Source organism: Rhodnius prolixus, unplaced genomic scaffold (genome assembly GCF_049639745.1).
Source record: "Rhodnius prolixus isolate KJV_2025 unplaced genomic scaffold, Rpr scaffold_7, whole genome shotgun sequence".
NCBI lineage: Eukaryota > Metazoa > Arthropoda > Insecta > Hemiptera > Reduviidae > Rhodnius > Rhodnius prolixus.
In genome coordinates, this window is record NW_027411582.1 from 38,316,400 (window position 1) to 38,343,079 (window position 26,680).

Consider the following 26,680-nt stretch of genomic DNA (forward strand, 5'->3'; position numbering starts at 1 on the left):
GTAATTGAGAAAATTGTTGAAGGTTGCCTCTTTAGGGATGTTCATCATATTTTCCAAGAAAATTTGTTGGATTTTTGCCTGTTTTAAATAAATCTCATTAGAATTGTGAAATAGCTTCAGTTTGGTTAAATTCTATTTGGGGTAAGTAGCATGATTTTTCCTTCAGTATCAACATGTTTTTTTTGATTTTGTATTGGTACCTCAGTGTTCACGCAGTTCGAAATTCTATATACCACTAAATTTAACTAATTTACTACTGAAGATGAATTTTTATTTGTATAAATATTACAAGAAATTACTCCATTTTACGTAATTTTCAATTCTCTCCTTCTTGGATGAGTTTAAAGTTACTTCTTCCAAAATTTGGGTGTCACTAATGCCAATTCCATACTCTTAGTTCTTATTCAAGGCCTATCATTAGCATCGGTTGCAATAGAGAAAATTCTGTTTTTAATGACTACGTGAACTACCGTTAAAATTCTCAACAGTTTCTGGACTGGTGAGAAAATGTTCTTAATTTAATCTTCAATTCGTCCCCCAAAACCATTTAAGTAGGCGGAAATTTCTGACAGCTGAGCTTCATTTAGTCAGCAGATTTCTTTGCAGCGAAAACTAACATAATGGTATCTTTTATGCGTTCGCATAGTTTGAAACTTTCGAAAAGTTCTGCTATGTGACGAGAACATCAGTTTGAGTTTTTGCTTTACATTAAATTCTGTTTTACTAAATCAGAGATGTTTTCCTGCTTCAGAAATCTTTCAAACAAATGTTAATAAAAAAACAATAACGGTCAGTATATTTAACTTGGAAAAGGGACCACGAATGAAAGTCAAATCATAATGGTGCTTCTTTTATACTTTGGCAATAATATGTTTTTAGGAAAATGTTTAGGGTAGTGGTTGGTTTTAGTTTAAGACACGAACTGAGCACCAGCAGAGCCCATTCATAAAAACTAGACAAACATCTGCCTAGTGACTCGCGGCCAACAGTAGTTTTTAGATCATACGGAAAGATGGGTAGACTTTGCAATTTTACCTAGTACCTGAATTAAATCTTCTTCTTTCTTCAAACCTCGTATCAGCGAGAAAAATCGGACGGTATATGGGAAGCAGAGAGCTTTAAAAAAGATCCCCAGCATTGTACTCTGGCTCTCTTTGAAATTTCGTTGTCTGACACTGTTGCCAAACCACCATCTTTACAAAGAAAGTTAATTCCATTTTCTGGTTAGGTAACGCTTTTTTTTTTTGGATAGTTTTTCAGCATTGTGAAAGAACCAAACGTCTGCTTGGCTCGAGAATAGTTTTAAGAAGTTCATTCAAGTCAACTTTTTTTTTCTGAGACGAAAATAGTAATTGATTTGAATTTTCTATTAGAAAAAAACATGAAAAATTGTCGTAGACTTTCTTAAAAGCAGAAAATATACTTCTTTATTTTCTCATTAATAGTGTAATGGTATTGAAAGATAATAATTGAAAAATAAATAAAAGTTTGCCTTTATATATTCTAGAAGAATAAACATACAATAAATTTGTTTAAAACAAAAACTTGTATTAATTGATAGTTGTATGCCTTTTTTTTTGTGCAAAATGGTTCCCCGTTTAGTGTATTCTTAAAGAAACTTTTAGTTTTTGGAAAAATAATAATGTGTTCACAAATATTTGTATCTATGTTATTTTAAAAAGATCATTATGCTCACTATTGTTTTTATTAGCAATTTTTCTTAAAAGTATTTAAATACTATCCGTTAAAATTAAAATTAAAAAAAAAAAGTAATTAAAAAGATATCGTACTTACGACAATTCAAATATTTATATTTTGAATTGTCGAACTTTTAGACATATCATACATTTTTTAGACATGAGCGAATTTAGTGTTGCCAATAATAAATAGTAATTAAAAAAAAAAAAAAAAAAATTATAATTAAAGTAATTAATTATAGTAGGCACTTAAAGTTCATTAAAAAAAAAGATTGGATTTGCTTATATGGACTAATGATTCAGAAATGTCAAATTTTTGCTGGCAAACGATTGTTTTTATTATTTTTCTTAAATCAAAGAATACGACATTATTTGAGAGTAATGTTGGTAACAATTAAAATAGCTTTATCAATTCTTTGACTTGAAAAAATAAAATTGGGATGCCTAAATTTTGTTCTGATTAATGTCTTTTTTACTGTCTTATCTCTCACTTAGTGCATTTTTGTTGAAAGATGTGCTATGCATTGGCTAGAATTGGCAGCTCAGAGGCATATTAAATTAGGTTATTTTTAGTAAAAAAAACGTCAACAAGACTAAGACGTAAGTAAAAGCAACAAATTGGGTATTTCAATTGTTTACTATTTTTTTTTTTCGAAAGAATTTGAATTGTGTTATTATTTAGCTTTTAAATGACATCATAAAAGTGGACTGAAATTTGAAAGAGATAAAATTAAACGCGGGAATCTCACATTAAGTAAATAATTTAAGGGCATACTAAGTATTGTTCAAAATTAAAAAAAAAGAAGGTAAAGTTTTTTAACTTAAGTTCAATATTTAAGATTACTTTTTTGTATGATTAGCATTTTTACTACCCATAAATTATTTTCAAAATCCTAAAAGTGGGAGGAATCTTATAATTTTGAATGTAATTACGTTTTATTTATGTGCAATTACTTGTTGTGATTCTTCACCTTACTTAATTTAACTGAAAGGTTTGGCCAAGGAGAAATACAATGCGATTTGTTAGCCATTTGTATTTTATAATTGGGTTCATTGTTTCGATTATTTTTGTTTGTTGTATCTTTTTCAACTCATACGAATTTGATTTTTATAATTTTAATAAAAGATGGGCTAATTAAGTCTGAAGGCTTCCCGAGTCGTTGTTCGTCATCTCCAATATCTTACCATCCTCAATGTAAGCATTTATTCCACTTGTGTTTAAAAACAATGATCTTCCATTGCTTTCTTTATTTAACAAGCATTTGAACGTTATCTTAAATTTGCACATGTAACATTAATTCAAATTAGTCTAACGAAAAACTTATGCTAAACTTATTAGTAAAGGAAAAATTCAAAGATAGCCGGTAAATTTCCTCGTTTCTATAAGGACCAGTTGGCAAGGGCACAGGTTACCCAGATTGTTCTCTTTTCGTTGTGATCTTCTGTTTTACAGGCATCCTGCAGTTGGTTGTCCTAGTCTAAGAGACCAAGAACCTATTTTCAAAGCGTCATACATAAAGCTAACTCTGGAACCATCGAAAAACACTAGTAGTTGTATTGTTGAGCGTAGACACACTTTTCTTTGTCTAAAGCATTTGTGTGCAGGAAACACATGATAGAGAGGGAACAATTGCATTCGCCCATGTTTGTTTCACTTGAATGTGTGTAAAATAATCGGTAAACCTGTTTGGCGTTGAACTGTAACTAGGACGTGTAATCGATTTCTCAATGAGCTGCTTTGTAGCTTGTCTATGTATTCGCGTGAATTCTGTCGCTTGCATTGGTTGTATTTTCATGGTTATCTTCACCTTTTAGATCAGTCTTCTTTATTAAAGACGATTTTGACCAAGTCCATTCTTCGGAAGGTTTGAATTTATCCGTGAAGTTAAGAATAACTTATTTTTGACACCCATCTCAATGATGTGCAACAAGTAGAAATTGTATTTTCACAACTTAGCCAAACCTCAACATTTTAATGATTTTTTTTATTTATTATTTATGACTTCATTTTTATCACCTGTAGCAGCGTAGCCTTTAGCATAATCCTCCTTGGTCAAAGTCCTCCCACGTTGAAATAAAATGAAGTACATACACTTTTTTTTTAAATTTCTCCTTGTTCTTCCTCAAATAATGGTAATGAAAGATTTACACAGAATGTTTGTGGGCAATAATTGTGCAAAACAAAAAAACAATTGATGCGTGTATTAAGTAAGAATGCTCAATCGACTGAGATATTGTTTTGAATAACTTTTTTTAAAAAATAGAATAAAAAAAAATAATTAATACAATTGGTGGGAAAATTGTGAAAATTTAAACTGAAAAAAAAGAAAAAAGAAAGACTATCTGTCCAAAATCGTCGGAGTTAATATTTAAAAAAGAAAAATATATTAAATCGCTCATGTAATCACCGTAAATATATATAAATAAAGTGAATATAAATAAATTATATTATACCATTATTTTAATTGTACTTTAAAATATTTTTAGTATAGAAATGATCTATGTAAGTTATATATACATATATCAATATTTTTATGTATTTCTTCACATTCTTTGAATAAAATGCAAATGGTGAATAAAGTAAGTCAAAATTTCTTATATCCCCCTTTCTGAGTCCTTCCTTTTGTTTTCTATTCGTTCTTGAGAGAAGTCTACTTCACTCAGTTATACTGTAAGATTCATCAGGAATGCTAATTCATAACATTTCTTTTGAAACTTCGGAAGAATGTAGAACACATTTATTCAGTTAGTAAAATCACACATTTCGCTGAAATCGAATGAAAATAGGAAACGTTTCAATCCATAAAAGCAAAATACAAAATTTACACTGTTTACAAGCTTTAATTTTTTTTTATTATTATTTTATTACAAAAGTAGAAAACTCAGATCATTTTCACTAAAAAAAAATTGCTTAAAACAAATATTTTTTATTAACTCATGTTTGACGACTGTATCCTCCGTTGTATTTTCATTAAAAATCCATTTTCTGGTTCCAAGAATAAAGCATATTTGAATCGTAGTTCCTCAAATTTCAAATCAGTTAGAAATTTAAACTCTCTAATAAGACGAGAAAGAATTACCTTGATTGTAACATTAGCAAATTGTGTACCTGTTTGGAAAGTACAGAAATTTTATAAAATATACAATAAAAAGAAATAGTTTTATAAGGCGTAAAACAAGTTAATATATTTCCAAATTTTGACAGAAAAAAAAATAAATTGGTATGAATATTCCACCATTTTTAATTTATAAAATTTTGCTAAGTTTTGTTTTTATTCAAACTTTAACTCTGACCAACTGTGACTGTATCAAGTAGATATTTATGGAAAGGTGGGATTAACTTTTTTTTAGAGTGCAGCGACTTAGGGGTGCAGGTTCCGTCCTGGGTTCTAATTCAACTCCAACTCCAGTCCTAGTTTTGATGGATATACGAGATTTTCTTTCGAAAACTCAATAAACGAATAAAATAGACCAGGATTAGGGCAACTCAAGAGACGTGATAAAAAAAGTTGGCTCCTCAAGGGGGATACCTCTGAGCAGTGACTGTTACTTTAAGATGCTGGGCCTAGACTCATTTTCAGGGATGCATCCCTTGACGCTGGCATCCCTATATCATAAAGTTTCTTAGCGAAATATTCATAAAACTCGATGGTGTACTTTAGATCTTAAAAGTTAAAATTTAAGGCACCCAAATATGAGATTCTGTAGATTTCTCAAAGTCATAAAAAAAAGAAAAACCTAGAACATTTTAACATGGTTACCATAACTTACCTGGACAACTTCTTGGTCCCCAGCTAAATGGAAGATATGTTCCTTTTGGTCTTCTCGCTACTTCTTCAGGTAGAAAATGATCAGGATGGAAATCATGTGGATGTGACCAATACTTAGGATCTCTGTGCAGATCGTAAAATGATAAATATGTTGAACAACCTTGGGGAAGTGTAAACTTATCTGGGGAAAAATCAAAGAAAAAAGAAAATCAGTTTGTGGGAATAAAATGAAACGATTCTGTGGCGCTGATATTCACATTCTTCATAATTCTCTCAAATTCCACTTTTTCCCAGTTCAAGTAAAGTTATTGAGTAGTTTGTACCCTTTTCTACAATACTGTAACAATTCCCGGAGCCATAGAAATATGTTGAGAGGTTATATCCATTATTTGAAAAAACAGAAATTGCCCATAAATTTTGCGCAGTTTTTGAAACCTCGGAAAAGGCCAAACTCTTCCTAAAATCTTCCCGGATCCTGAGAATTATCATTCAAATTAGATATTCGGTATTGTATCTTGCACAAATAAAGCGAAGCCTACATCTCATTAATTGGGAATTTAGATATAACTTTAGGCTCTTAGGGGTTTGGCCCAGCTCTAGTGATGATTACTTCAAAAATATTTAACTTTAAAATAAAATAAAAAGTTCGCTACATCATCTTTCTCATCAATACCTAAACCCTCACCAAGTAAATGTCATCAATATATACGATAAGTCCATTAAAAATAACAACTGTAACAATTGCAATAGCACTTACCATCCAGTTTAATATCCTTCTTCAGATACCTCACAATCCCTATTGGACAGAAGATACGTATAGTTTCTTTCAAAACTCTGTTCAGGTAATGCATTTTAGAAAAATCATTCCAAGATGGCATGATGGACAGATCTTCTCCTATAATTTCCATTTGTTCACGATAGACTGCTTCTTCGTGTTCTGGAAACATGGCTAACATCATGATAACAGATGCTGTTATCAGCGCTGGAGCATCGAATCCCTGTTGAAAAAAAAAAAAGTCTTAGAAAGAGATTAGAAGATTCAGCATGCACATCTCAGCAATCGCAGTGTGAGACGGACACACAGTAAAGTCGAAATTTCCACACCAAACTGATTAATCTACTACTAATCATGGATGAAAATCCTAAACCGGTGAGGGATACAAGAAACATGCAATGGCGCGGATAAAATCAAAGAGAAGAAATAATTATTAGTCACTTAGAACGTTCATGTTAATACTTACTGCTATTATTAAGTCAGTGGCAAGACGAGACAATTCCTGGTGTGATAGTCCAGCTTTCTCAGCCCTTTGGATTAGTATGTCGGAGTAAAATTTTGGTTTAAAGTCTGCAAATACAAAATTCTGAATCACTCATACGACTTTTTTCTTTTCTCTTATAAGGAGGTGGGGATGTTTCTGATTAAAGTTGTTGGCCTTCACTTGCCCCCTCATTATTTAAACTTGGAGCCATTTCCGAGGAAATATCGAAAAATTTGTTAAGAAAAAATTAAACAATTTCCGGATGAGAGATTTTAATTGATAACTTTCCATAATGTTTTCACATAATGGGTGTAGGGTACCAAAATATCAATTTTTCATTTCCGTACTAGAGTGCTCTGACCAACCGCTTTTTTCAAACTCAGGGGACCCCCTCCCGAAACTGATGTTTCTAATGATAAGTTGGTATCTATTATATGAACATCATTAATAAAAAGTACGACATACTGTCTTGCGGGGCACGTCTACTTTTTCAATAAAAATCTGCTCCTACCAAATTTGTTGGACTTTTTTTTAAAAAAAAAAACCATTGCTAAACTGCAGTAATGATCTCACTTAAGACGGGCAAGAAAAAGAAAAATAAGTAAAGTAGTGCTTACCTTCTGAAGAACCAATCTGATTAATTCTTCCTCGTAATATCTGGAAACAAGACAGTAAATATTGTCAAAACTGAAAGGAAGAATATGTGACCCAATTTTATATGTTCAGCTGTATAAAAAATTTAACAAAGATCTTTTGTAAATTAACTCCAATATGACTTACTTTTTTAAAGTTCATTTCTTTAGCAAAACCTCAGGAGATTTTTTTTAAAAAAAGAATTACTGAGTGAAGTAATGCCTATTTTTGCCAGGCGTATTTTATGAACAACTAACAACTTGAGGTGTCCTGGACGGAGGCAATGGCAGACATACTTTACTAAATATTTCTCATATAGACTCATCAAATAAAATGCAAGGCCTAGGCCTATGGAATTGAACCCTAGCCTCACAATATATCTTAGCTTTGCAGGTCTGCTTAAAAAATAAAAAATACTAGTTACAACTTAAATTAATGAACTTACGTCTCCTACAAACAACCAGAACTCTTTAGCGCCGTTCAAGTATTCCCGTCCATCCTCACACAAAGGAAGCAACGCTTGGCAGACCATTAAATGTGGCTTAAATATCAATTTCATTGCTAAACTGATGAGGCTGAAAGTTTAAATAAATAAAAAGAAATTATATCGCTGCTTTTATCTGTCGAAGGCCGCAGCATGTTTAATGGTATCCCTAACCGGGTTCGGGATTTCCATCCATCATTAGAGGTAGGCTGATCAGTATGGTGTGGAGAATTTGATTTAACTTATGTTTTCACCTCGCATTACATTTGCTGACTCTTAATACTAAGACGATTAACTTAACCACAATTTCAAAAAAAATTGAAGAAACCATTTGAATTAAATTATCTTAACAACTTTAAAATGCAGAAACAAATCAGTCGAAGAAAAATTGCTCAACGTAAGCAAAACTCAAAAATAATTAAAAAGTAAAGCTACTATTTCCCGATTCTAAAAACATAACCTATGCACAAAACATTTACTTTTACATAATTACAAGGTTTCATTAATTTTATTACATTATTTTTTACAAAAAATGTTTTCACGATTCATTAAAATTTTAAATATCACACAAACTTAATGAAAACCTCTCTCACTGAGTCAGCAAGTTTATTGTGTGAGCCGCAAGAAGAAGTCAAATTCTCTGCACTAAATTGTTTAATCAACCTCTTTGATGATGGCTGACACCTATAAGAAATTTAAAAAAAATAAAAAAAACTCCTGCTATGAAGGATAAAATCAGCGACATTATTAAGACCTGGAGTCCTAATCACATTTTGGTACTTTTCTACTTTTCCGTTAGCCGGGCGCAAATGCCGCCAATTGTGAACTAAACGCGAGTCAAGTCAACGGAATAAAAGTCGAAAAGGTTCAACTATAAACAAATATTAATTAATAGTAAGCAAAACAAGTTCAACTATAAACAAATTTTAATAAATTGTAAAGAAAACAGTTTTACCCAAAACTGTTTTTCGCTTGCGCCCGGCTAGCGGAAAAGTACCCACATTTTTTTTACAAAGCAGGACCTTCGCGGGCATAATTATTTAGCCTTGGCAAACTTACAGGACAATTCAGGTTTGATGAAATTGTGAATTAACACTGAAATCGACTTTACACTGTCATTGTTAATGATAAAAATATTACTTACTGTTCTGTCTTCTTTCCAATTGAACAGTCTTTACTTAAAGCTAGTTTAGTTTCGTATCCAAAAATGGCCCCTTGGAAAATAGTAAATTTAATTAGTTTTAATGTTTTAAAAGTAGACCTGAAAGTTTGAATTTAAAAAAAAAATAGTAAAAAACCTGATAACACGTCCATAGTAAAGTTTCCCATCCAATGTCTCAGATCTATGTATTCCCCAGTATTAGCATAATATCCTATACTATCACATATCTGAACGGCAGATTTTTGGTAATTGTCGAAATAATTTTCAATCAACTTTATATTCATAAATTTATCTAAAGGTTTACGTAATTCATGCCAAGTTTTACCTGTAATAAATGCAAATAATCTTGTAAGAAATGACCATATTATAGAAGTGTTGGCGATGGAAACAATTTGTTTCGAGTTTTGTAAGAATATGACGGTGCTACTTGTTTGTTTTTAGTGTGCCTCTAATAATTCTTCTTAAATAATGTTATTTACCATTTTGGTTAAACACGCCAGAACCACCAGTTTGTAAAATGTTATAAATTGAATCTTTATCCAATGCGTCTTTACTTGATAGAATAGTCTACAAAGAACAAATTAAGTCATATAAATAATATGAAATGAGAAAATCCGTGGAGAACACTTACATAACTTTCTCTTAATAATTTACTAATCTCAAATTTTCTTCAGAACCAACATTTGCATAATTTTCAAACGTGAATATTATCACATATGAATCATACCTAAATAATTAAAGTTAGTACAATCGTTAATTGTTGATTGTGGATGTTGATTTAACTGTTAATGAAATGTAACCTTACAGGGAAGCCAAACCTAATCCATCCCTAAGAAATTCCCTAAAACGTCTAATTTTTCCCTAATTTTTCTTGAAAAAAATTATTAATACATATATCTTGAAAGTAATATATCTGTGTGTGTAATGTATATTCAGAGTTAAAAGAAATTCTCTGGGCCTTTTTCGAGAAAAATTCAAAAAGATGGAAAATTAATTGATTTTTCTTAAAACTCCTACATATTTTAGCAGCAAAAATATTCTACGTACTTCTTAACTGAACAAAAGAAGGACCGTTCATTACAGTAATATGGCAACTAAATAGTCTAACCACTCTGTTATCCCAGAAGTATCCTTAATGGAAAAACTATATCAAATAAATTTAATAGTTCTAATAGTTTCTTTAATTTAATAGTTCTAAAAAGTTTCACCAGTGGGTGATTGCTCTAACCATGACATTACAAGTGAACTGAACCAGTAAGATCAAATTTACTTGATGCAACAATTGTTGCAGTTGTAAATATACAAATAAAGTGGAAAAAACAAAAAAAAAAAACATCTAATATATACAATATGTTCTGTTCAGAGATTTCCAGCACAGGCTGGCTCCTATCAATCAACACGCCTCACTAATTGTGGCGGTGACCCCTGGAGGAATTCTGACACAATTATCAAATTTACATTATGTGCACATTGTTCACATAGTGTAAATAAATAAAAGGGTTTATTAAAAGTGTCCGGCATATATTGTCAAAAATATATGTATATATAAATAAATTTATTTCAATTTTATATAGAAATGTATTCATATTACACACTTACCTGAATGTACTTCGGCTCAAGTACTGTTATTATTATTTTCGGACCAAACCAAGATTTGCACATTTTGACAGGTGCAGTCTTTAATACAGGTGATGTTAGTTCTACAAAATCTAAAAATAAATAGTAATGAATGAATTTTAATATTTGATTAAGAAATAAGTTTAAAGGTAAGTATACGTTATAAGAAGTAATTTGTTTAGTAAAGTAATTGGTACATTTAGTTGAGATTTTTCCAATTCATAATTATCATACAGGTTTTTAGGTAGTACAATTTACATCTGTCGGCACTTTAGAGGAGGGCTTAACTTTTTCTGTCTTTAGGAACCCCACTTTATCTTCCAGTTCCATTCCTGCTATCTTCCTTGTTTTTCCAGAAAATTAAGTTTCGCGGAAAAATGTTTAAATTGTAGACCTACAGATATGTTATGAGTATACAAAGATTTAATACATTTTAAGCTAACAAGTCAAAAATCGATTTAGTAAAGTTCAACTTTAAAAATTCCGTTCTCAAAAATCGATATCCCAAATAAGTCTAATAAATTTAAATTAAACAAAAATGATAATATTGTAAACAAAAACACTATTTTTTAAACCAATATAATCTTGAATAAATTACCACTATTCGATTTCAGACTGTAGAAAAGCTTGCTATGTCCTAAAAGAGGGACAGGAGACGGAAGCGATGGTATTCCTTCCACCATTCTGAATGCTCTCAGACTTCTATAGGTAGCAGTTATCAAGAAGTAGGCTACAACTAGGACAACCAACGTGATAACGATAATGGCAATCATATTTGTCCGGACTGCTTAAAACTGTACCGCTGCTCTTAGAACTGTAGATCACAAGTAATGGTGTCAGAGATTTCCAAGTCAAGTGGTTTTATAGAAAAATCCAGGAAAACATTCAACCTTGAATTGAAAATCAGTTGAATTAACATTAACAGTAGTTCTTTTTATCAACAATCTTTGGTACAATATGGATAGATGGATTGGCATTGAAGATTAAACTCATTTTCGAAAGAAGTTATTCTTCCGGGTCTAAATTAAGAGGTTTAAAGATCTAAAAAAAAAATTTCTGTACAAAAAAACGGAAGTTAAGTAATTAAAAAAAAAAAAATGGATACCGTTGTAGTTTAATTAACTTACTCGTTTTTAGGCGTAATAAGGAAGGAGGGGATTAGTTCGTGATTAGTTAATAGATTCCCATGCAAAGATCAAGGGTTCGAATCCAGCTGCTGACCCTTAGATTTTCTCTTTCTAGGAGCTTCTTACAGCTCACTGTCCGGTGATGGACAGTGTTGTCTGTAACGAGAGAACACTGTCCGGAGACTGGCAGTACACTGAAAAAAACTCCGGACGTCAATGATCTCAGATGTTTACGCGCCTTAAATTTATTTAAAAAAAAATTAAGGACGTAGCAATATGAAAAATTTTAAAATTTGAAGTTTATTTACACTTTGAGAATTGATACAATTATATATAAAAGGAGGTTTCAGGCTGCAGCGCCTAAGTACTCTCCCACTTTCTCACTTTGATAAGTACTCCAGACTTAATATAAGGCAAAAAACAATATGAAAAATATTGTATTTCCAAAGTAGTACTTAACTAAATGCTTTTTAATTTATTTGTAATTTACTGAAAAGTGAAGTTTCAACGATTTCCTTCTGTCTGTTTAATTGAGCCTGTGGATTATTACTTTCAGTTAAAATCTCCTTTCTTGGGAAATTGGTTTTGGGGATCCTAATTGGAATTGGGCAAGTAATTTCTCTAATAATTGATTTTCAGCCCAACTTCACTTAAAAAACTCCTGTGAGAGCCGGCCATTATGAAAATAAAGTACAATATGTGAATCTGACCTTCAGAGTCTTAAAGACGAGATCTTGAGAACACCCTTAATGTAAAGTTTTGCAGCAAAGTTTTGTACCAAGATTTGAGAAATCCTAGTTAGACGTTTTGTCCATATGTGACCCAGGATAGCGGAACTCTGTCAGAAGTTGTTGAATTTAAACCAGGACTAACAGAGTGGACAAGTGATTTGAATTAATTTCTGTTCATCCAATCTTTTCTTTCATTCTTTATAACCATTCCTCTGTAGAGGAGAGACATTGAAAGTGTCTAGAGGAGCGGTTCCCAACCTGGGGTACGCGAAAGATTGTTTAGGGGTACGCAAAAAAAAAGTTATTAAGGCGGAAGATATAAAAATTATACAGATATATTATTAATGAGAAAGAAATTATATAACAAATGATTCCTACAACTTAATTACAAAATTATTATAATAAAACTGAATAACATATAAATTAAGTAACAAGAATTAAGTACTCATTCGATACTGCAGTATTTTTTTTAAAAGTAAATAGATTTGTATATCAAAAATTATTAAATGATTTCTTGAAAATGTAAAAATTCGAAAAAATGTCGCTTTAGTTTTGACTAATATTAGACATGGCGCGCATATAATTTACTTCTCCTTTATTAACGCTTTGCTGTTTCAATTTACGACCCCTGCAATAGTTATTGGTTTGAAATGTTCACCTATTCATAGATGATTTTTTTAATAGGAACATATCATATGTATATGGTCTTTACAAGACACATTATATTCAGATTGTTTTGCTGTTAATTTAAAGTTACAATACGTAAAATCAAGAATACGATTATTTATTTTATATATATATATATATATATATATATATTAGGGGTACATACTGAGGAAGCATTCAGGTAAAGGGGTACACTAATGAAAAAAGATTGGGAACCGCTGGTCTAGAGGCTGAGTTAGGTTTTGTGATGAGAAGAGAGAATAAAAGTATCATCAGATTGGTAGAAATTTCCGTTATTGGATGCAAAGAAAGATCAGCAGAGTGTCAGTGATGGCCCTGCGAAGACACAGGAAAGCAGAAGAAAAGGATCTTGCTGGGGAGACTTGGCGAAACCGGTCTCTAATGGTATGACTTAAGGATGGCATACAATAGTTGATCAAGTTTATCTAGAAACAATGGGCAAGGAGTCCTTTTCGAGAGATACTCAAAATATTGAAAATACTATTCGATAACGTGGCACTTTCAGATAGTTCAATTGATCGAAAAACTTATTGTAAGCGTCCCATCGTGGTATCTAAAATCAAAAATCAAAATTTAAACCTCAAACAAATTTTTCTTTTTTAAGTTACTTATGTTGGATCACAAGATTTACTCGACAGGTACGCCCTAATTACAATAAGAGGTGTAAAAGTTATTATCAAATTTACTCTAGGTTAGTGACTTAATTACAGTGTAGTAATTATAATAATTAATTTAGCAAATTATATTTTTAAGAATGTAAATCAAAATAAACTAAAAAACTGGCTTCGATTGAGTAATTCCCTTGTTTGTTCTTGACCTCGTACCTTGAGATAACGCCCTACTCCTCGCTTAATGTATTCATTACATTCAAATCAATTTTACTTCATTATAAGAGATTAACTCTGTACAAAATAACTAAGGAATTTATCTGAATAATAACATGCAAAAGAAACAGTAAGTTAACCTTAAGTTTTGACCGGTCTTCTTTCTCTATTTAAAAAAACGGACGCCAGGAGCTCTGTTGTCGCTACTTTTTTTTGAGATCTCATTAGTTAACTGAAGTTTGTATCCACGTCTTCTTTGAATTCATTATCAGAGGGAATTTCTGGCTGATCATAAAATGTAAAGAAATGTCTTGAAGATCTAATGATTATTTTATTTATTTTTATCTGTTTTACGAACATTGAACATTGAATTATTTTGAAACTATATCAATTTTCTCATCCCAAACTACACGACATTCTCCATTCAATGTATCGTACTGCAAGTATAATTACATTTTTTACTCCCCTATCTTTCGGATAGGGCAATCATTTTAACTTAGATTTCTTTGGCACAGATATACAAAATTTTCTAAATAAAGCCACATGTCAACTATTTGTATTGTATAAATCTTTATAATAACCTCTAAACGGTAAAATAAAATGCTATGCTAAAACCTAATTATAAACCTAAATTATAGACTGAGAACTATTTGTATTATTTATGTTATTAATATTGTTTTTCTGGAAATTGGATTGGATTGGATTGATCCTATTTTTATTTAAAAATGAAATAAAATAAAAATTTTGACTATTTCTCTTTGGAGTTTTAGCTTTATTAAATAGTTCCCTGTGTGTTAGCAGCACATGTATTCCATTTATGATAATACTGGTTTTGGGTCAGTGTCATTGAAAAAGGTGGTAGTCAGTTTTTATTTCCACTTCCTTTGTATTCTAGTACAGTAATTTAAATTCTGATTTTATCTGCCGCAGTACGCATGTTAGTTGTATTCATGACTGGTTTTCGACTGTATCCAACATCGGATCAGTTTGGAGTTGAGATTTCGACTGCACTTACGCTACCGTCTAGCGCTATATTTGCAAAACTAGGTACCTAATACTTAAGGCCTTCTACCTTTTCGTGATCTACCATCACCCTCGTTAATAAATGGAAAAAAAGGTGAGCACAAAGAGAACATCTACTTCCGGCTTTTCTCACTCAGGATAATAAAGATAATTGAAGTAAGAGCAATTCGTGTGAGTGTGCTTCCGATATTTAACATCTCTAAACAAATATCGCACTTAGTTCTTTGAGAGAAGAGAGAAATGGGAAGGGGCTTTAATTAATACTAAACCAGTGCTTAATGGGTAATCTGACTGAGTTCGCCAGCAGAGTTCAACTCCAAATTGTGTCTATTCTTCGTTCATATAATTGGTGGAGCATTTAGGGGTGAAGTGAAGCCTTAGTCTGAAAGACTGTGAGAGAGGGGCCGAAGTTCTCCACGCAATTATCCACTCTCCTTGTCTGAGTTTGTATCGGTCTACAAGTTTACAGTGTGTCTGTCTCTATTTTCGAAATCTTCCTCTTGTCTTACATTTCACTAACCGCTCACACATTAATTTTAAACTAAGGACTTATTGTTTCTATTGAATGATGTCCTTCTCTTACGCAGAGGTTGAGGAGAGCAAATTCCGATCTCTACTTTCTTGTGGTGTCCCAGACAACTGCTCCTACAAGGACAACGTAAAGCAAAAGGAGTTTTCCTTAAAATATCTGGGAAAGATGTTTGTTTGGAAAGATATCCCTGAAAGATTGCTCCCATCTCTTTCCAGCACTTCCCTAGCCCACTATGCCGAAAACAGAACCTTCGAAGTACCAGCGCGGAGTAAATAGCCTTACCTGATTTTTTTTTACGCAGGCATGGAAGGACGTTGTCGTTCTCAGAAAGCCTTAGGTTAGTGAGGGAGGATGTATTTCTCCTTCAGGGAGAGAGGCATAAAGGTTTAGAGAATGGTGTTCACATCCTGCCGGCTTCCCTCTCATACTGGGTGTTCCCCCAGAGAGTCTGTGTAATTTCCGGTTGCTGGGGATACCATTCCTCCCTCTGAGGAATTACGGGGAAATGTTACTAAGCGAATTTTCCATTTTCTCGAGATTTTCCCAGAAATGGGTCCATGGATTTTTCTTTAGACTTTTTACAGATACACACTCGAGTAATCAGGCGCCACGGTAGCCGAGCGGTTAGAGGCAAGACCTGCGAAGCTAATATGTACAGTGGTACTGGGTTCGATTCCCGGTCTTAGGCCTTGGATTTTATTTAATGGTTAATAAAAGAAATTTTCAGTAAAGTATGTTTGCTATTCGCCTCCGTCCACGACACCTAATAGGTAGTTGGACGTTAAGCCCGCCTGAAAAAATAGGCATTACCTTTATTTTACTTTTTACTCGAGTAATCCACATTTTTATTTTGAAATATTTTCTCAGAAAATCTCGATTAAGGATGGTACTTCTTGGAACAGAAATGGGCTAGGCTTTCCTCTAGAGTTTAAAGTTCAAACTCTTACATATTATTAGGAATGATTAAATAATTGCTCAAAATTTAAAATTCCCAAGATAACTCCTCTACCGGAAGTGCCACCCTACTGGAGTGTATTTTTTACACCGTTTTTAGGTTTTCCGGAAGTGGCTCCTACAATTTGGCCGGAATTTCCAATATTTCAAGTTTTAATTGAATAATATTTCTAGAAAGTTTCGTTTCCCTCTAAAGTGCCACTTTGTTCTTAAAGTCGGGTCTTACTGACAGTGCATTGTAAGGATAGGTAATTAAGTTGTAAAATTCCGAGTTTGGAGATGTAGGTTCTAGAACGTTTTGAATTGCAGTAATGTCGTCGTAAGTGTTCGCGTCTTCTGGTAGTTAATTTCGCAGTGTTTGATTGGTTAGAAAAACTGTGATGAGCGCGTGTGTGTATGTGTGTGGGGTAGGGGCATGCGTTGTAAAAGAAGGTTACAAAATGAAAGCATCACTGAGTGGATGAGGGTATTAGCGATGATTATACGTTGTGTGAGTTTAAATGAAGAAGAAGTAAATTGAGGGGATGAGGAGGCACTCTCGGTGTTGGGGACGCCGCGTCATTATCTTCAAATCATCAAGCTTGTCCTGGCTGAAGATTGTCCTCAGTTCGCCCACCTTCAGAGTCACAAGTCTCTATTTGGTAATTCTGTACTACTTCTTCTTCGCTATCTTGAATAACCTTTAAACTTCTCTCTAGCCTGGGGACCCTCCTCCCTCACTCCTTAATTGTACCCCTTCTCCTGGCGTTCTCCCATATACCCCTCTTCTCATCTCTTTCTCTTAAAGAGCAGAGGATTCTTTTAACCCCGGCGGAATTACAGGGTCCAGAGGCTTGGTTTTTGCCAATGTAAGAGGGGTAGTTTCCAGTGTAAAGGCTTTTCTACTTAAGTCGGTCACTTGCCCGTTCTCAATCATCTTAAACCAGCTCCGTTTTTCTTTTCATCAACGATGTGAGATGGGTGGTGGAGAGGGGGAAATCGTTTGGTTCGTTGGGAGCTAAGGAACGGGCAGGGGCTGGAGAAGAGGAAGTGGAAAAGATTGAACAGTTCCTTGGGAAAAGTGTGATTCAGTGAGGAAGACTGCCGCCTTTCTTACCTGCAGCTCTCAACAACTCCTAACCCTTTTTCAATTCTCCCCAGGATCCCTTTGGACCATTATTTATTCCACGATAGACAAAGACCACGTTCATGGGCTGCCTTTTGGGGGGGGGGGGGAAAGGAAAAGGATACTGCCTGCCAAGACCAATAATGTTCCCCCATCAGGAAACCCTTTTACTAAAAACTCTGGATTCATCTCCTAATTTTACTTTCCCTAAATACGCTAATATTGGTAAAGTAATCGTCATTTTTTTTTTCAAGGCGGGTCTTAGCGCCTAACTACCAAATTAGGTGTCGTAGAATCGCGCTGAATGACTCTGCTAATAAAGATTTCCAAACAAATTGGTTTTTATGGATAATAACTTTTCCGGAAGTATTTAGTCAGCAAGTGCAGAAGGAGACGAAAACTTAAATGAAGCCCAATTCTTTACACCTAATCGATTTAGCCCGAAACTGGCCAGGGATACAACAAACATGTATGTTGTAACTGATAAACAAAACCAGGGATAATGGAAAGTATCTACACAATGGACTCTAACATATCTGCTTCTTACTAGTCCACGCCCATAACCACTAATTAATAAGAGTAAGTATTAATTTCCGTGTTTTATCCCTACCAGCCCTCTCCCTTAGCTGGGCAACGTTTTTTTTTTTTTAATTTAGGACATGGCGCCTACAAGACATCCAACTTGAAATTTTCTGCGTCATTTCAAATGCTTTAGAATTTTGCTAAATTCTGGTCATTTACTGCCATCCCATTGGCTACACCTGAAGACACCTCTTTTTGTGGAGTGGTTACCAAAAAAATAACACAGTTTATCTAGCTAACAATTTCGGGTTACTCTTAAGCTTGACTCGTGACTAACCTGGACTCCACACATTACACTGAATTTAAAACAGGACTACCAAACTTTTGGGCAGTTCTATCCTTTAATTAACCGATTTTGGGAATTTTTCGATTTTCATCAAATAACCGGGACAAAATGATATGCTTATCGGTACGTAGGGAACCTTATCTTCAAAATGGGGCAACCCCAGTCAAAACGGGACGAATGGAATCCTAATTTTAATTTTTATAATTTCCAAGGAAATTCAATTGATTGGCCTTTTTTAGGAAGGCGCTGAACTTCTGTTACCTTTTACAAATAATATTATTACTTACAGGTGGGCTACGGTGTCGTATATCCTTCAATGGAATCATTTTTTATTTTAGCCATCTAGTTAGTTTAAAAAAAAAAGAGAAATTAATTTCATCATCTGCGGTAGGTGAAAGTTGTAGGTGTGTTTCACAGAGTTTTCGATGGTGGAAATCACTTTTCTTATAGTCAGCCTGGGATATGCTACGAAACCTCTTTGATTTCCATAGCCTGAGGTGGTAATTCCAAGCTACCATTTCTTTAATAGGGTGAAGAAACGAGATATTACTGGAAAAGATTGTTGCAGAATTGCCTTTACCCCCTCCATACAAAAAAAAAATGAAGGAAACTTGGGTTCCTGGGTGATGATGGTGGCATAGAATTGGGGAAGGACTTCGGGGATAGTAAGGGAATAAATACATAGCAGTGTTGCCAGTTCTTGGCCAGATGGGGGGGGCGCGCACAAATTCAATAGGGGCCAATTTAAGAACTGGCAATTCTTATATATATATCTAGAATTGGCTAAACTGTTAAAGCTCGCCTGTTACACCACTTTTTGCCAAGTCTGTCCTTACCCTCAACCACCCCCCAACAAAATCATACAATCTTATCTCGCACACACCTGAACAGCCTACTTTAAAAGCAAAGGTTGGCAACACTTATTTTCTATATATATATATATATATATATAAAGAGAGTGAGAGAGAGTATGAGTGAGAGTGAGAGGGATGGATTGATCTTTCTATTCCCGCCCAATTTAATGTTCACTGTTCGTACCGCTCTTTACAGACAGTGGTACCAATAGTCAATTCCCTCCATGTTTAACACCTAGCCCCACCCATTGAAGCTACTTTAGCCAATGGTGACTTGATCGCTACTCTAACTGCGATACTTTCCTCTCACTGTCGCACTTCCTTTTCCTTTTTTTCCCCCATCACACCCTTCTTCTACCCTGTTTACGCTCTTTTATGAGGGACATTCTAAAAAGACAAAATTGAATTAAACTTTTCTATTCTTTCATGGTGGAACTTACAAATAATTTCAAATCTTCTTACAACCATGTCTTACTTACGAATAGAAATTCGTACGCCAATTCGTAACTCACTTATTCCTACCCCTCCACTCGTAGACGATTAAATCGATGAATCGATTACATCTATTTAGGTTTTTGCTGTAAAGAAAGAAAGTGTTTGGAATATTAGGAGTTCAGTATCATCCGATATTATAGTCTAACCCAGGAGTCGGCAACCCGCGGCTCGCGAGCCGCATGCGGCTCTTTTATCCAAATTGTGTGGCTCTTCAGCCTGTCCAAAATACATTGTATATTTTAATTTTATTGAAACAAATGAAAATTCCATTTATTGAAGGTATTTTTTCAAAAATAATTTTAAATGTGATAGGTTCGAAATTGAATAGAATTATACAATATCAAAATAAAGTACTTGATTTAAGACTGCCGCCTTTTCATTCGTTAAGTTATTATTTATTTGTTTAATTAATTTGCAATATCTGAAAATAAATATATAAAACATTTAAATGTTATTGAATATCGTAAAATAATAATTTTGTGAATACAAATGATCTACAGAGTTGTTTACACTACCATCCTTGCGGCTCTTGGTAAGATTTATTAAAATTATTTAAGGAAAAATGGCTCTCTACCTAAAATAGGTTACCGTTCCCCTGGTCTAACCGGTAGGACGCATCCTGAAAGCAAGAAGCCATATAGCCACTGTAGGCGTCTATTTTCGTCGAAAACGTTTATAATAAAAGTAAAAGATCTGAGTATTTGATGTAAAACGTTTATAAGAAAGAAATTTTAGGAGCTTTTTCTCCTTAAAGTTGCAATAAAGTGGTAAATCCCAGGAGTTAAGGTATTTCTCTCAAGCTCGGCATAATGGCGGTACAGTTAACCATCTAGAGGATAAATAAATAACTATTCTAACAAATTACAGCTTGGAGGGAATACGCCACCCACTCTTATAAAATCTTACATTATTGGCCGATCTGTTCTGTAAAGTGATCAGCTGATTCTCTTCAAATTTATATTTTATTCGCACATATGTTTTTTATTATTCTTACGCAGGTAGTAAGACAGTACAATATATAGATGGGGCGAACTCCCCTTCTTATGAGGCATAGCGTCGAGACTTTTAAAGTGCAAATCCGTACAAATGACACTTCGTTCATGAAAATCGGTTCACGTGTGGATAATTTGAAACGATTGCTGTACTTCCCCTTACAAGTGTAAGAGCAGATCGTCGCTTTAATGTTACGTAGGGAAGCCCTCACCCTATCATCCTACCAAATTTTATCAAAATCGGGCTAAGATTTACAGAGTTATTAGTAATAATAATTTTGGAGGGGGTCTCACATACATGGGGCTAACTCCTCTCCCATTTGATGTACAGCGTCGAGACCCCCAAAAGGCACATCTACATAAAATTCCGAATCGAATGACACCTCATTCATGAAAATCGGTTCGCGCGTTTAGGCGCTACGTTGTTTACAAAAAAGGTAACAAGAAGAACAACAACAACAACAACAAGAACATTTTCTGAAAATGCCGTTTTTGCTCATTTTCAGCAACGTATTTCTCAAAATCTATTTAATCTATGTTGTTGCAAAAAAATTAAAGTCATAAAGGAGGATTTGCCCTATATTATAAAGAAAATTTGGAAATTTTATCTTTAGAAAAAAATTGTCAAAGTTGGGTGTTTTTCAACGTTACGCTTTTTCGTGCAGTTTTTGACGATCAACCCTTATACAACTGTCCTACCGGACAGTTTTAAAATGGCACTTTAGAGGGGCGTTTAACCACCATCTTTCCTTCCTGAAGTGTAGTCAATAGAATTTTCGTAATAAAAATTGAGAATTTTGGTTTTAAAGGAAAGCGTAGGAACTGATTACGAGATAATCTCATCTCACATCTCTCACATCCGATTGTCCTATTTTGAACTAAAATTTATTGTACTTCCTGCTAGCAACTAAAAGGGGTTAGTTCACTTACTAAGGTGAAACACTTCTTAACGAATAGTTACATAATATAAAAATAATTTCCCGCAATATAGATTAGATTTCCGCCGGAAGTGTTAAAACATATATTAGTTTATCAGAAACTATTAACTGAAACTATAAACTAACAATAAATTATCCGCTTTCCCCGTAATAAAACGGCGAGATTAGACAATGCTTATGTTACTCTGTTGGAATATTTGTCCATTAGTTCGTCTACTCTGATGTTTCTAACCTTGTTCTATCAGTTTGCCCTAGGTAAGTAGGATTTTTAGAGGATTAATTAGCATAGTCACTCCCTGTTAGCTCTTGCACAAGCAAGTAGAACAGGGAATACTGCTAGATACTGCTACTCTTGGCTCCAGACAATAATATTCTTGATGTAGTGGGCCTCTTTTAGAAATAACACTGCAGTGTTACCTGAATATTTTTAATTTCACTATTAAACTAAGTATTCACACCTAGATATCTAAAGTAAGTTTACTGACCTTATTTTTTTTGTTTTTATAATTATTGATACCGTGGGTACACTTTCTGATCTACACATAGTTTTCTCTAATATTTCTCGGAAGTAACAAGAAATCCCCTCTTGGTGCTCCCAAATGAAGATGTCAAGTATTATTTGTTTACTAGGTAAGGTTTCCAAGTTGCAGGTTTATAAAGGAATCCATTTTTCTAAAACAGTCCGTTTTATGTAGATTAGTTCTTAAGCAGTGACTTCCGTATAGTTTATTACGTTTCAGTCTGTTTGATTTATCACTGTTTAATGATGATAAAAGAAACATGGCACAAACTTCCGTAATTTGAAGAAAAAAAATTAAGTTAGAAGATTGAGAGAAAGTTGTGCGAGTCTGTTCACAGCAGATTTTTAAGTCTTAATTAAGTCTGAGAGGAAATAGCTCCTTGTACTTGTAGCAGTGATTGTAGCTGACGGAAGTGACGAGAAATCCCCTCTTGGAGACGTAAAGCTGTGCTCCGCGCCATCGTTAATTTGCCCAAATAAAGATGTCAAGTATTATTTGTTTACAAGGTAAGGTTTCAAAGTTGCAGGTTTATATTTTATTTTGCAGTTTAATATAAATGATGAAGATCTAACCTAATTCCAGTAAACAAACAGTCCCTTACAAGTTGAGCTTCTCGGAACAAACTACTGAACAGATACAGCGTGCGCCATTTCTGTTGGAGAGTCCATTGAAGATTTTACTGCCTGGTGCACAGTCTGTCTTAATGGAGGATGTGAGTTCGTTGTTGTTGATACCTGGTGAGTTGCGAACCTACCGTACCGCCAATATTTCTCAGGATGCATTGTATCCTCCTTGCATTTCTCTTAACTTTCCAGGCCTTCAAGGTAAGTTCCAGGAGTAGAACTGTCGTTAAACAGGACATTACCAGTACACTGCTTCTCTCAGCTCCTTCCACTTGTCTTAGGGAAGACATGCTCTTCCACAATTTAACATTTGTGTGTACCCGACTCTAAGACTATAGAGTTTCCGGAATACTTTATTTCTCTTCCGGAGGAGCTCTTAGCCCTTGAGCAGGAGGTATCAGAGTTATTGTAATTGGCCCTGAGGTTTCAATAGTATCTACAATCAAGTTGTAGATAAGTTAGAATTACTTAAAATTCTAATAGGGAATTTTTAGCTAAAACAAATTTCTCTTTTCTAATACTCTCTTGCAACACTGTTCTAATGGAAATAAATTTTATTATTTTTTACAGCCTACTTGAACAGTTCACTGTTGAATTTACTGTACGTAGAATATTTTAAACATACCAACGTATCATTTTGCCCGTTAATATACACACGATATTTAAGTGAATGTATTGCCAAAAGTTTGTTGAATATTTACAAATATCTACCCATGTTTAAACCGGAAAATACGCACATAATTGGCGGAAGTATGGGCTCGCTTGTGGCCAGCTATGTTGGCAGCTATTTTGAAGGCTCCATCTTTAGGATTACTGGTAAGTTTTTGTTTTGTTTGTATTTTAAGCGGAAATATCTTTCTTTTCATTCACAGCCTCTTCGATTTTATGCACATCCTGTTTTTTTTTTTTTTAAGGCGAGGAGTGAAGTAGTTTTCTTTGAAAGTACCATTTCAGGGTATCTATGGACTTCCATTAATTCAGTATTAATTAGGATTACGTATGTTAAAGAAAAATTGTTCGACCAAAAGGATCATTTTAATGAATCGATTTTTTTTTTTATCGGAAATTTGAAATTTGAGGTCTTGTTTAGGGGGCCACCATCGGAGGATCGATAATAAGCTTTGGAACAAAATCAGTCTTTAGGAAAAGTCAATTTACTGAATCGATTTTTCACTTTTTCGAGATTTAATCGAGAACAGCTTCTACGATTTTTCATAGATTAGCCAATTAGTCGTTCTTATTGGGGCAGATGATGGTGTAGTGGTTACAGCATGTACGTTAATACCCATCTGGGAAAAAGTGGGCGATTACTTTACTTTTTACTTTACTTATTGTCCATTAGGAATACTTATACTAATAGTTGGAATATTTTTTCGACCTCTAAAGTACAATTGCAGCGTATTGTACGCATGTATCATCAATTAAATTTTAATGTGGGAAAATATTTTCGTTTTGAAGTTTTTAGAGATTTAGTTGAATATGGTGCCATTAAAGTAATCATGATCAATATTGGAGTCAATCAGTTTTTGGTCTCAAAGTTGCAGATTAAAGAAAATTTAATTTATTTATAGAAACTGTGGTAAGGGAAAATATTGTGAGTTTCCACACCAGATTTTCACTAGGCCTTCCAGTAAAATTTCTCTGGAAACATATGGCCTACAAAAAATTAAGTTTTAATTAAACTGACACTTCATTAAGTTTGTTAAACTTTTTTATTTTTTAATTAAACATTTATTCTAAAGCTCTAGATCCACCGGAATATTTGGCAGCCATTTACCAACCACCTGTAGCCTACAATCTATCACCTATAGTGGCCAAAATCGTAGATGTCTACCACACAAACATGGGACAGTTAGGCACCTGGAAGGCAGTTGGTACTGTGGACGTAATATTTAATAAAGGAGATGAACAACCACAATGCTATTCTAGTCAGTGTTGCTGTGATACTAACAGTAAAATTTCATTGATTAAATTATCGTATAAAACGTGTATATTTGCTCTCCTACAGGTTCAAAGTGCGCTCATCGTATTGCCATATATTATTTCATGTTGACAATTATGAATAGAAAAGCATTTTGGGCCCAGCCTTGTACTTATCGACTTTACGATTATTTGACCAATGAAATCGATCAAGTCTGTTCGCCATTGGTAGACCGAGATCGCCAATTGGTAGGCGAGTACATGGACTCCAAGTAAGTTAACAATATTATATATTTTTACTTGTTATTTTGAAATAACTGTTTTATAAATTGTATTATTATTATTATTATTTTCAGAACCAATGGTACATTTTTAGTGAACACCTGGCCAGAATTCGCTTTGGGAAAAACATAAAAAATAATAACTATTTCTGTGTTTATTATTACACTCTGTGTTGAAATATTATTTTAAATAAAATTAGTGATTCTAGTAAAAGGACTAAATTAGGCATTACTTTTGTGCACTGAATTCCAGGCCCACCGACATGTATCATGTGTCGATAATGATAAGTAAGATAGCCAGTAGAACACATTGCAGAATGTTTCTTATATCAAACCTCGACAGTGTACAGTACAAGTTTAGGGTGTTCTCATTGTTTCTAATGTATTAGAGCTATCCGAAAATCTCGTGGAGTTATTAGAAACAAACGTTTAGTAACAATTTAATGTGTTTGTACGAAAGCTTAAAAGAAAAATCGTTAGTAGTAGCTTCACTATAGATTTCTGTAGTATCATTTTCTCAAACTGCACTCTAGTAGTGTTTGCCAAAACTAAAGTTGGAAATTATTTGTTTCATAACATTTGGTTCACCTTTAGATACAAGTTACTAAAAACTTAAGCCTGGCAACTCCACAGGAGGTCCTTACTTCTGCTTCTTCTTAGAATATAAATTGGTTTAGACCCCGAGACAATTTGTAAACATCCCACATAAATAGATGGCAAGTGTCAAGTCTGCGTCTAAATACTTTAAACATAATTTCTCGGGTAGTAGAACAGAAGGGACATTACTACTGCTTTAACATTCCAGAGCTAGAAATGGAAGCATCTTATAATACAACTTTTTATATGGTCCTAGATTATAATAACTGTCACTGCCCTTCATAAAAGGAAATATAGCATTCGTTGAGTGTTTTGATTAGGAGATTTCACAAGTCGAATCCGGTCTGTGGTCCCAATAATCTGGAATAAGTGTTCCTTTGTATGTCTACGTGTGTCGTAAATTCTCCGGACGTTAATATTCGATATCTGGCACAGACGCACCATCGCTCTTGGATAATGAGCTACCAAATATTGGCAAACCGGAAGTTACCATTTAACTAAATCAATTTTTCACTTTTTTTCCCCCAAATTTAATTGAAAATGGCTCCAACTATTTTGAGCATTACAACTTTTACAACTTTTCTTTAAAATATTCTTTCCGGGAAAAGTTCTTTTAAAGGGCACTTCTGTGTAAGAGATCTGGTCGAGCTTGCCTCTAATGTTCCATTTCCGTGTAATGAACAGAATTATCATTTATTAATTATTAGTAAGTATTAAAAAAAATACTAAATTTGAGCAAAATTAGATGAGCATTTCGTTTAAATGATATTTATGTTTTTTGACAATTTTATCGTGAATTTTAGTGATCATGTACGATAATGACGCCAACGTTTGAGCCTAAATTTCAAGCAAAATTTAATAACGTAAACTGTGATAAGTGTGATTGTTAAAAACATTATTTTTTAAGATTAAATTTTGTTTGGGAAAAACTCAGTTTAAAAAAAATTGGTCATTGCATGGGGGATTTCAGCTAAAAATAGTTCGTA

General features: G+C 33.6%; 2 protein-coding genes across 2 annotated transcripts; one reads left to right on the top strand and one right to left on the bottom strand.

The window, feature by feature from the left end:
* LOC141447591 (pancreatic lipase-related protein 2-like) lies at positions 1-25,649 on the top strand. Its single transcript, XM_074115298.1, has 7 exons — positions 1-141; positions 22,665-22,779; positions 22,856-23,010; positions 23,467-23,712; positions 24,639-24,824; positions 24,905-25,088; positions 25,173-25,649. The coding sequence occupies exons 3-7, from the start codon at positions 22,977-22,979 to the stop codon at positions 25,228-25,230; spliced, it is 708 nt and encodes a 235-aa protein (XP_073971399.1). The 5' UTR covers positions 1-141; positions 22,665-22,779; positions 22,856-22,976; the 3' UTR covers positions 25,231-25,649.
* Positions 4,517-11,458, bottom strand: LOC141447582 (cytochrome P450 4V2-like). Its single transcript, XM_074115284.1, has 11 exons — positions 11,221-11,458; positions 10,605-10,714; positions 9,485-9,572; positions 9,142-9,330; positions 8,988-9,057; positions 7,805-7,934; positions 7,344-7,383; positions 6,709-6,812; positions 6,225-6,465; positions 5,469-5,648; positions 4,517-4,806 (listed from the first exon to the last, which is right to left on the bottom strand). The coding sequence occupies exons 1-11, from the start codon at positions 11,393-11,395 to the stop codon at positions 4,628-4,630; spliced, it is 1,506 nt and encodes a 501-aa protein (XP_073971385.1). The 5' UTR covers positions 11,396-11,458; the 3' UTR covers positions 4,517-4,627.
* Positions 25,650-26,680: the final 1,031 nt, after the last annotated feature.